General features: G+C 45.4%; 1 protein-coding gene across 4 annotated transcripts in view; it reads left to right on the top strand.

Moving 5' to 3' along the window:
- The window catches only part of tmem260 (transmembrane protein 260), a 61599-nt gene that overhangs the window by 43907 nt on the left and 5541 nt on the right, over positions 1-12151 (top strand). For all 4 annotated transcript variants that reach the window (XM_070857415.1, XM_070857416.1, XM_070857418.1 and 1 more), the window contains one exon: positions 6159-6212. In XM_070857415.1, the coding sequence (XP_070713516.1) occupies positions 6159-6212 (54 nt within the window). The remainder of the gene's footprint in view (positions 1-6158; positions 6213-12151) is intronic.

Below are 12151 nucleotides of genomic sequence, written 5' to 3'. Positions count from 1 at the left end.
CCAGCTTTCAATGACTGATGTACCATGACACCCAGGTCTCGTTGCACCTCCCCTTTTCCCAATCTGCTACCATTCAGATATTCTGCCTTCGTGTTTTTGCCACCAAAGTGGATAACCTCACATTTATCCACGTTATACTGCATCTGGCATGCGTTTGCCCACTCACCCAACCTGTCCAAGTCACCCTGCAGCCTCTTAGCATCCTCCTCACAGCTCACACCGCCAACCAGCTTAGTGTCATCTGCAAACTTGGAGATATTACACTCCATTCCTTCATCTAAATCATTAATGTATATTGTAAAGAGCTGGGGTCCCAGCACTGAGCTCTGCGGCACCCCACTAGTCACTGCCTGCCATTCTGAAAAGGACCCGTTTATCCCGACTCTTTGCTTCCTGTCTGCCAACCAGTTCTCTATCCACGTCAGTATATTACCCAATACCATGTGCTTTAATTTTGCACACCAATCTCTTGTGTGACCTTGTCAAAAGCCTTTTGAAAGTCCAAATATACCACATCCACTGATTCTCCCTTGTCCACTCTACCAGTTACATCCTCACAAAATTCTAGAAGATTTGTCAAGCATGATTTCCCTTTCATAAATCCATGCTGACTTGGACCGATCCTGTCACTGCTTTCCAAATGCGTTGCTATTTCATCTTTAATAATTGATTCCAACATTTTCCCTACTACTGATGTCAGGTTAACCAGTCTATAATTACCCGTTTTCTTTCTCCCTCCTTTCTTAAATAGTGGTGTTACATTAGCTACCCTCCAGTCTATAGGAACTGATCCACAATCGACAGACTGTTGGAAAATTATCACCAATGCATCCACTATTTCTAAGTCTACATCCCAGAGTACTTGAGTAAGTAGCCAATTAGGCCCCGGGGATTTATCGGCCTTCAATTGCATCAATTTCCCCAACAATTTCCTGCCTAATAAGGATTTCCTTCAGTTCCTCCTTCTCACTAGACCCTCGGTCCCCTAATATTTCCGGAATGTTATTTGTGTCTTCCTTCGTGACGACAGAACCAAAGTATTTGTTCAACTGGTCCCCCATTTCTTTGTACCCCATTATAAATTCACCTGATTCTGACTGCAAAGAACCTACGTTTGTCTTCACTAATCTTTTTCTCTTCACATATCTGTAGAAGCTTTTGCAGTCAGTTTTTATGTTCCCAGCAAGCTTCCTCTCATACTCTATTTTCCCCCTCCTAATTAAACCCTTTGTCCTCGGCTGAATTATAAAATTCTCCCAGTCCTCAGGTTTGCTACTTATTCTGGCTAATTTATATGCCTCTTCCTTGGATTTAACACTATCCTTAATTTCCCTTGTTAGCCACGGTTGAGCCACTTTCCCCATTTTATTTTTACTCCAGACAGGGATGTACAATTGTTGAAGTTCATCCATGTGATCTTTAAAGGTTTGCCATTGCCTATCCACCGTCAACCCTTTAAGTATCATTCGCCAGTCTATTCTAGCCAATTCACATCTCGTGGATAATCTGTTAGTAATGAACGGATGCACTTCCTGTCCAGGAGCAAAGGTCGCGGAACGCACTTCCTGCCTGGCCGCAAACATCAGTGAGCGGTCGGGTCGGAAAAAAGTAACTCCTGGTTCTTGCCAAATCTCCTGATTTTGAATAGTTTGTCTCTTGATTTATGAGGCGATGAGGTTGGCAATACTGGGGTTCGGCCACGAACACTGGAACAGTACCGTTCACTGGTGTTCCAGAGCTCGCCCCTTGGGTAAGGGTGCAGAACAGCAAAGGGGTCAAAGCAAAGAACGCCCCCCCCCGCCACCACCACAAAAAAAAGGGAGAAGGAAGCAGAAAGCATGCAAAGGCAGGCTAGGCTCCACCTAGCCCCAGTACAGATGCCCAATTATTAGTTATTGATGAGCCAAAAGCAGATCAATAAACATATAAATATATTATGACTTGAGCGAGCAAAGTGAGATGCTCAAAATCATTTCGGTGAGGAGACACAAAAAACTCGGCTGGAAAATCAAACTGCAGATAAACCCCAAGCCATCATTATTATTGCCATGAAATGTCTGGCCTAAAGGAAGTTTGATTGCGTGTAGTGCCTCAGTCAGTGAGTGAGGTGCATTGGTCTGTTAGCCCGTTGGGTTGTAGAGTCTACCAGAAAAAAAAGGTAAGTCTCAAATAATAAAAACATGAGTAAGAAAATTAAAATGTAATAATTTGCCTTAATGCAATTCTTAAACATTTTCCCAACTCCCCCTGCCCACCATACCTGAACCTTGATCGAATCAGATAATGATACAGCACAGGAGGCCACTCGGCCCATCGTGCCTGTGCCGGCTCTTTGGTAGAGCTAACTAATTCTCACTCTCTTTTGCTATAACCCTGCAAATTTTTCCTTTGCAAGTATTTATCCAATTCCCTATTGAAAGTTATTGAATCTGCTTCTTCTGTCCTTTTACAAAAAAAAATGTTTTAATTCTCACCTTTGGCTCTTTACCAATCACCTTGAATCTGAGTCCTCTGGCTACTGACACTTCTGCTTCTCCTAATTTACTCTAACTGAACACCTCTGTTAAATCTCCTCTTAAACTTCCCTGCTCTAAGGAGAACCACCCCAGCTTGCTTATTCTCTCCAGATAACTGAAGTGTCTCATCCCTGGTAAAGTTCCAATAAATTTCCTCTGCACTCTCTCCAAGGCCTCAAGATATCAGAACCTCACCTAGGATTGATTTTAAAGAATTAGTTCCTGGAATGTGGGCGTTGCTGGCAAGGCCGGCATTTATTGCCCATCCCTAATTGTCCCTTTGAGAAGGTGGTGGTGAGCCGCCGCCTTGAACCGTTGCACTCCGTGTGGTGAAGGTGCTCCCACAGTGCTGTTAGGGAGGGAGTTCCAGGATTCTGACCCAGCGACGATGAAGGAACGGCCGATATATTTCCCAGTCAGGATGGTGTGTGACTTGGAGGGGAACGTGCAGGTGGTGGTGTTCCCATGCACCTGCTGCCCTTGTCCTTCTAGGTGGTAGAGGACATGGGTTTGGGAGGTGCTGCCGAAGAAGCCTTGGCGAGTTGCTGCAGTGCATCTTGTAGATAGTACACACTGCAGCCACGGTGCGCCGGTGGTGGAGGGAGTGAATGTTGAAGGTGGTGGATGGGATGCCAATCAAGCGGGCTGCTTTGTCCTGGATGGTGTCTTGAGTGTTGGAGCTGCATTCATCCAGGCAAGTGGAGAGTATTCCATCACACTCCTGACTTGTGCCTTGTAGATGGTGGAAAGGCTTTGGGGAGTCAGGAGGTGAGACATTCACCGCAGAATACCCAGCCTCTGACCCGCTCTTGTTGCTACAGTATTTATGTGGCTGGTCCAGTTAAATTTCTGGTCAATGGTGACCCCCTGGATATTGATGGGGAATTCGCGATGGTAATGTCAATGAATGTTGAGGGCAGGTGGTTAGACTCTCGCTTGTTGGAGATAGTCATTGCCTGGCACTTGTGTGGTGCGAATGTCTTCCTACTTATCAGCCCAAGCCTGAATGTCGTCCAAGTCTTGCTGCATGCGGGCATGGACTGCTTCGTTATCTGAGGAGTTGCGGATGGAACTGAACACTGTGCAGTCATCAGCGAACATCCCCACTTCTAACCTTATGATGGAGGGAAGGTCATTGATGAAGCAGCCGAAGATGGTTGGGTCGAGGACACTGTCCTGAGGAACTCCTTCAGCGATGTCCTGAGGCTGAGATGATTGACCTCCAACAACCACAACCATCTTCCTTTGTGCTAGGTATGACTCCAGCCAGTGGAGAGCTTGCCTCCTGAATCCCATTAACTTCAATTTGACTAGGGCTCCTTGATGCCACACTGTCAAATGCTGCCTTGATGTCAAGGGCAGTCACTCACCTCATCTCTGGAATTCAGCTCTTTTGTCGATGTTTGGACCAAGGCTGTAATGAGGTCTGGAGCCAAAGTGAGCATTGGTGAGCAGGTTATTGGTGAGTAAGTGTCGCTCGATAGCACTGTCGACGACACCTTCCATCACTTTGCTGATGATTTAGAGTAGACTGATGGGGCGTTAATTGGACGGATTGGATTTTTCCTGCTTTTCGTGGACAGGACATACCTGGGCAGTTTTCCACATTGTCGGGTAGATGCCAGAGTTGTAGCTGTACTTGAACAGCTTGGCGAGAGGCACAGCTAGTTCTGGAGCACAAGTCTTCAGCACAACAGCTGGGATGTTGTCGGGGCCCATAATCCAGTGCGCTCAGCTGTTTCTTGATATCACGTGGAGTGAATCGAATTGCATGAAGACTGGCTTCTGTGATGGTGGGGACCTTGGGAGGAGGCCGATATGGATCATCCACTCGGCACTTCTGGCTGAAGATGGTTGCAAACGCTTTAGCCTTGTCTTTTGCACTCGCATGCTGGGCTCCGCCATCATTGAGGATGGGGATATTCATGGATAGCATTCTTCTTACATTGTAAAGATCTTCAAAATATTCTTTGCACTGCTTGCCTGTTCTTCCTCCGTTATCTGACCACTTTGGTCTTTCATTGTAGCAAGTTCACTGAGTTCTCTTATCTTCTGATACCGTCCCTGCAATTCATTTCTTTTGGCTGAATCTTCTGCATCTTTGCTGTGGTTCTTTATCCAGTTGTTCTTGTCTCTCTCGGCTTTTAGATTTATTTCTCTGATATTCGGTCCTCAGTGGGATCTGATCTTAAGCTTTCTTTGTTTTTTTACTCAACTCCATAACTTCCATTATCCATTATTTTATGAGTGCTGCTTGTTCTGCAGTTCTTGATGGTGTTCCTCGTCTCTTCTCCAGCCATATCTTCAGTTACTGCAGGCCCGAGGTTCCCCTCTACAACATCTTTGTACTTGTTTCTGCTGCCCAGTTCTTTCAATTTGTTCAGGGCCGGTTTTGTTTGAAATGCTTTTCCAGCAGCTCTTGTTCTCAACTTCACCGGGGGCCCAAACTAACCGATGGTCAGAGCCAACATTGGCCACAACGGACCTTCCCGGCAGAACGCTGGATCTCCCCCTCTGTTTGCAGTGATCATTGAATAGTACGGCTCAGAATGAGGCCATCCGCCCATCGAGTCTGTGCCAGCTCTTTCGAAGAGCATTCCAGTTAGTCCCAGTCACCTCTTTCTCCATATCTCTGCAATTTTTTCTCCGAAGTATTTATCCAATTTTCAAATATATCCAAATTGATCGTAATCCTTGTCTGCCCATTAGGTGATGACAAATCAATTTTTGTCGATTTTCTTTAACAGAAAAGTGTTCACAGCCAACAGGTTGTGACTGAAGCAGACGGAAAGTCATCGTTAACCTCATCAAATCTAAACTTTCCTCTCTTACGTTCCAGTAAGATTCCATTTTCACATTGAAGTCTCCATTTTCAGCAACATGTATTGGAGCTGCTTCTGTTACCGTTTGGATGTACAAAAGCAGGGAAGTCCTGCTACAGCTTTACAGGGTATTGGTGAGGCCACACCTGGAGTACTGCGTACAGTTTTGGTCTCCGTATTTAAGGAAAGATGTACATGCATTGGAGGCAGTTCAGAGAAAGTTCACTAGGTTGATTCTGGAGATGAGGGGGTTGACTTATGAGGAAATGTTGAGCAGGTTGGGCCTATACTCATTGGAGTTTAGAAGAATGAGAGGTGATCTTATTGTAATGAATAAGATAATGAGGGGGCTCGACAGGGTAGATGCAGTGAGGATATTTCCACTCATAGGGGAATCTAAAAATAGGGGACGTAGTCTTAGAATAAGTGGCCGCCCATTTAAAGCTGAGATGAGGAGGAATTTCTTCTGAGGGTTGTAAATCTGTGGAATTCTCTGCCCCAGAGAGCTGTGGAGGCTGGGTCATTGAATATATTTAAGGTGGAGCTAGACAGATTTTTGAGCGATAAGGGAGTAAAGGGTTATGGGGAGCGGGCAGGGAAGTGGAGCTGAGTCCATGATCAGATCAGCCATGATCTTATTGAATGGCGGAGCAGGCTCGAGGGGTCAATGGCTTACTCCTGCTCCTATTTCTTATGATAGTTAACTCCCGTAAACACATCTCTCCATCAAAGGCTACTGGTGTTGTACAGGAACAGGAGATGACGGGGTGGCGGGGCGGGGCGCAATGCTGGATTGTGAACAGATGTTTTTCTCTTTCAGGTTTGATCAAGTTTCGTGGGAAGCTGTAGCGAATGAAGAGATGTGGCAAGCGAGGTAATCCTCCCTCCCCCCGCCCCCCGCTGCCCCCCCCCGCTGCCTCCTCCCCCCGCCGCCTCTGTCTCCCTCTCTTTTCCCTCCCCCGACCCCCCACCATGCCTCTCTCCCCTCGCCGTCTCTTTGCTCGTCCCCTCACTCTCTCTCTTGCTATCAGTCCTATCACTGAGGGTTGTGAATCTTTGCCATTCTCTACCCCAAAGGGCTGTGGATACAGAGTAGTTGAGTATATTCAAGGCAGAGATCGATAGATTTTTCAACTCCAAGTGATATGAGGATAGTGTGGCGAAGTTGAGGTAGAAGTTCAACCTTGATCTTATTGAAAGGAGAGCAGGCTCCGAAGGCCGTATGCCCTACTCCCTACTCCCCCCCCTCACTGTTGCTATCAGACCCCTCGCTCTCTCTCGCCATGGGAGGTGAACTACTATAAAGTAGTGATAATGGAGGACATCAACTATCCTAATATAGACTGTTATAGTAATAATGTAAAGGGCAGACGGGATTAATTTCTGAAGTGTATTCAGGAGAACATTCTTGATCAGTATGTTTCCAGCCCAGCGAGGGAGGAGGCATTGCTGGATTTGGTTCTGGGGAATGAGGTGGGTCCAGTGGGGGATCATTTAGGGAACAGCGATCATAGTATTATAAGGTTTAGATTAGCTATGGAAAAGGACAGGAGGCACAAAACAAAAAGGGCCACTGTATAGCAAATATTCTCAAGGGTCAAGGTGTAATAAAAAGGCAAGCCTGAAAGCTCGGTGCCTCAATGCGAGGAGTATTCGGAACCCAGGAGAGCTAGTTAAAGTGGGCGAGAGCTCAGATGAACAGGACCCCAAGAAAGAATGCAAAAGGCAGGAGGCAACAGAGCAGAGTAGCACTGTGGTAAGTGTAAACCACAAGGTGATAGGAAGGGACAATATGTATGAATATAAAGGGGCTGTAGGAGGGGTCAAAACTAAAAATCATGGTTTAAAAACTAGTATTAAAACACTCTACCTAAACGCACGCAGCATTCGAAATAAAGTAAATGAGTTGACAGCACAAATCATTACAAATGGGTATGATTTGGTGGCCATTACAGAAACGTGGTTGCAGGGTGGCCAAGACTGGGAATTAAACATACAGGGGTATCTGACAATTTGGAAGGATAGACAAGAAGGGAAAGGAGGTGGGGTAGCTCTGTTAATAAAGGATGATATCAGGGCAGTTGTGAGAGACGATATTGGCTCTAATAAACAAAATATTGAATCATTGTGGGTGGAGATTAGAGATAGTAAGGGGAAAAAGTCACTGGTGGGCGTAGTTTATAGGCCCCCAAATAATAACTTCACGGTGGGGCGGACAATAATCAAGGGAATAATGGAGGCATGTGAAAAAGGAACGGCAGTAATCATGAAGAATTTTAACCTACATATTGGTTGGTCAAATCAAATCGCACGGGGTAGCCTGGAGGAGGAATTCATAGAATGCATATGGGATTGCTTCTTAAAACAGTATGTTACAGAACCTACAAGGGAGTAAGCTATCTTAGATCTGGTCCTGTGTAATGAGACAGGAATAATAAACGATCTCCTACTAAAAGATCCTCTCTGAATGAGTGATCACAGTATGGTTGAATTTGTAATACAGATTGAGGGTGAGGAAGTAGTGTCTCAAACAAGCGCACTATGCTTAAACAAAGGGGACTACAGTGGGATGAGGGCAGAGTTGGCTAAAGTAGACTGGGAACACAGACTAAACGGTGGCACAATTGAGGAACAGTGGAGGACTTTTAAGGAGCTCTTTCATAGTGCTCAACAAAAATATATTCCAGTGAAAAAGGGTGGCAAGAGAAGGGATAACCAGCCATGGATAACCAAGGAAATAAAGGAGTGTCAAATTAAAAACCAATGCGTATAAGGTAGCCAAGGTTAGTGGGACACTAGAAGTTTGGGAAAATTTTAAACGACAGCAAAGAATGACTAAGAAAGCAATAAAGAAAGGAAAGATAGATTACGAAAGTAAACTTGTGCAAAACATAAAAACAGATAGTAAAAGCCTTTTACCGATATATAAAACGGAATAGAGTGACTAAAAGTAAATGTTGGTCCCTTAGAAGATGAGAAGGGGGATTTAATAATGGGAAATGTGGAAATGGCTGAGACCTTAAAACAATTATTTTGCTTCGGTCTTCACAGTGGAAGGCACAAAAACCATGCCAAAAATTGCTGGTCACGGGAATGTGGGAAGGGAGGACCTTGAGATAATCACCATCACTAGGGGGGTAGTGCTGGACAGGCTAATGGGACTCGAGGTAGACAAGACCCCTGGTCCTGATGAAATGAATCCCAGGGTATTAAAAGAGATGGCGGAAGTTATAGCAGATGCATTCGTTATAATTTACCAAAAATCTCTGGACTCTGGGGCTGGTACCAACGGATTGGAAAGAGGCTAATGCAACGCCTCTGTTTAAAAAAGGGGGCAGACAAAAGGCAGGTAACTATAGGCCGGTTAGTTTAACATCTGTAGTGGGGAAAATGCTTGAAGCTATCATTAAGGAAGAAATAGCGGGACATCTAGATAGGAATAGTGCAATCAAGCAGATGCAACATGGATTCATGAAGGGGAAATCATGTTTAACTAATTTACTGGAATTCTTTGAGGATATAACGAGCATGGTGGATAGAGGTGTACCGATGGATGTGGTGTATTTAGATTTCCAAAAGGCATTCGATAAGATGCCACACAAATGGTTGCTGCAGAAGATAAAGGTATGCGGAGTCAGAGTAAATGTATTAGCATGGATCGAGAATTGGCTGGCTAACAGAAAGCAGAGAGTCGGGATAAATGGGTCCTTTTCGGGTTGGAAATCGGTGGTTAGTGGTGTGCCATAGGGATCGGTGCTGGGACTGTTTACAATATACATAGATGATCTGGAAGAGGGGACAGAGTGTAGTGTAACAAAATTTGCAGATGACACAAAGATTAGTGGGAAAGCGGGTTGTGTAGAGGACACAGAGAGGCTGCAAAGAGATTTAGATAGGTTAAGCGAATGGGCTAAGGTTTGGCAGATGGAATACAATGTCGGAAAATGTGAGGTCATCCACCTTGGAGAAAAAAAACAGTGAAAGGGAATATTATTTGAATGGGGAGAAATTACAACATGCTGTGGTGCAGAGGGACCTGGGGGTCCTTGTGCATGAATCCCAAAAAGTTAGTTTGCAGGTGCGGCAGGTAATCAGGAAGGCGAATGGAATGTTGGCCTTCATTGCGAGAGGGATGGAGTACAAAAGCAGGGAGGTCCTGTATAGGGTATTGGTGAGGCCGCACCTGGAGTACTGCGTGCAGTTTTGGTCACCTTACTTAAGGAAGGATATACTAGCTTTGGAGGGGGTACAGAGATGATTCACTAGGCTGATTCCGGAGATGAAGGGGTTACCTTATGATAGATTGAGTAGACTGGGTCTTTACTCGTTGGAGTTCAGAAGGATGAGGGGTGATCTTATAGAAACATTTAAAATAATGAAAGGGATAGACAAGATAGAGACAGAGAGGTTGTTTCCACTGGTCGGGGAGACTAGAACTAGGGGGCACAGCCTCAAAATACGGGGGAGCCAATTTAAAACCGAGTTGAGAAGGAATTTCTTCTCCCAGAGGGTTGTGAATCTGTGGAATTCTCTGCCCAAGGAAGCAGTTGAGGCTAACTCATTGAATGTATTCAAATCACAGATAGATTTTTAACCAATAAGGTAATTAAGGGTTATGGGGAGCAGGGGGGTAAGTGGAGCTGAGTCCACGGCCAGATCAGCCATGATCTTGTTGAATGGCGAAGCAGGCTCGAGGGGCTAGATGGCCTACTCCTGTTCCTAATTCTTATGTGCACCTGCAGTGCCGTAACCTGCAGGGCTACAGACCAAGAGCTGGAATTAGGTGGGATTAGACTGGATAGCCTCTTGTCGGCCGGCGTGGACTCGATGGGCCGAAATGGCCTCCTTCCGTGCTGTAAATTTCTGTGATTCTAGGAATAGATTGTCAGCTAACAAAAGGGAATCCAAAAGTTGTGAACGGGTAATAAGAGGAGGGGTGGGACTAAAAAGGAGACCTACGCACGGAGGCAGAGGGTAGGGCTGAAGTACGAAGTACTTGGCATTTGTCTTTACCAAGGAAGATGCTGCTGACAAAAGTCAGAGTGAAAGAGGACGTAGTTGAGATACTGAATGGGATAAAAATTGATAAAGAAGCGATACTAGAAAGGCTGGCTGAACTTAAAGTAGATAAAGCACCAGGACATGGGATGTCTCCTCGGATGCTGAGTGAAGTTCAGATGGAAATTGTGGAGGTGCTGGCCGTAATCTTCCAATCCTCCTTAGAAATGGTTGTGCCAGAGGACTGGAGAATTGCAAATGTCACATCCTTGTCTAAAAAAGGGTAAGCTTTTAGAAACAATAATCAGGGACAAAATTAAGTCCCTTGGACACGTGTGGATTAATTAAGGAAAAGCCAGCACGGATTTGTTAAAGGCAAATTGTGTTTAACGTGATCAAGTTTTTTGATGAGGTAATAGACGTTTAATGGGGGCAATGTGGTTGACGTGATGTACAGGGACTTCCAGAAGGCTCTTGATAAAATACCACGTACCACTTGGAACGGTAGCATAGTGGTTAAATTAAGGGACTAGTACTGCAGAGCCTGGATTAATAATCCGGAGACCTGAGTTTTAATCCCACCTGTGGAATTTAAATTTAAATTCGGTTAAATTAAAAAAAAAAAAAATCTGGAATAAAAAGCCAGTATTAGTAATAGTGACCCTGAAACTACCGATTGTGGTAAAAACCCATCCGGTTCACATGTCCTTTAGGGAAGGAAATCTGCCACCCTTACCTGGTCTGGCCTATATGTGGCTCCAGACCCACAGCAATGTGGTTGACTCTTAAGTGCCCTCTGAAATGGCCCAGCAATCCACTCAGATGTAACAAACCGCTACAGAAGATAAGAATAAAACCGGACGGACGAATCGACTTCGGCACCGGCTTCTGACATGACAGCGGTACAGCCCAATCGCCCTGCAAAGTCCTCCTCACTAACATCTGGGGACTTGTGCCAAAATTGGGAGAGCTGTCCCACAGACTGGTCAAGCAACAGCCTGACATAGTCATACTCACAGAAACAGGGTTGGTCCCCTGGCTTGATGGTAATAGTAGTGTGAGGGATATGCTGTGCCATGAGGTTACAGATTTCAGCCAATATCCCAGACTCCTCCATCACCATCCCTGGGTACGTCCTGTGCCATCGGCAAGACAGACCCACACGAGGTGGCGGCACAGTTGGGAGGGAGTGGCCCAACATTGACTCCGGACCCCATGAACGTAAGAAGCAGGAGTAGGTCATACGGCCCCTCGAGCCTGCTCCGCCATTCAATAAGATCATGGCCGATCTGATCGTGGACTCCGCTCCACTTCCCTGCCCGCTCCCCATAACCCCTTATCGTTTAAGAAACAGTCTATTTCTGTCTTAAATTTATTCAATGTCCTAGCTTCCACAGCTCTCTGAGACAGCGAATTCCACAGATCCACAACCTTCTGAGAGAAGAAATTTCTCCTCATCTGTTTTAAATGGGCGGCCCCTTATTCTAAGATCATGCCCTCTAGTTCTAGTCTCCTCCATCAGTGGAAACATGCTCTCTGCATCCACCTTGTCATACTCTTATACGTTTCGATAAGATCACCTCTCATTCTTCTGAATTCCAATGAGTAGAGGCCCAACCTACTCAACATTTCCTCATAAGTCAACCCCCTCATCCCCGGAATCAACCGAGTGAACCTTCTCTGAACTGCCTCCAAAGCAAGTATATCCTTTTGTAAATATGGAAACCAAAACTGCACGCAGTATTCCAGGTGTGGCCTCACCAATACCCTGTATAGATGTAGCAAGACTTTCCTGCTTTTATACTCCATCCCCTT

This window comes from Pristiophorus japonicus, chromosome 16 (assembly GCF_044704955.1).
Source record: "Pristiophorus japonicus isolate sPriJap1 chromosome 16, sPriJap1.hap1, whole genome shotgun sequence".
In the NCBI taxonomy this organism is placed as follows: domain Eukaryota; kingdom Metazoa; phylum Chordata; class Chondrichthyes; family Pristiophoridae; genus Pristiophorus; species Pristiophorus japonicus.
Note: the sequence above shows the minus strand (reverse complement) of the source record. Positions and strands in the feature narration are given on the sequence as shown.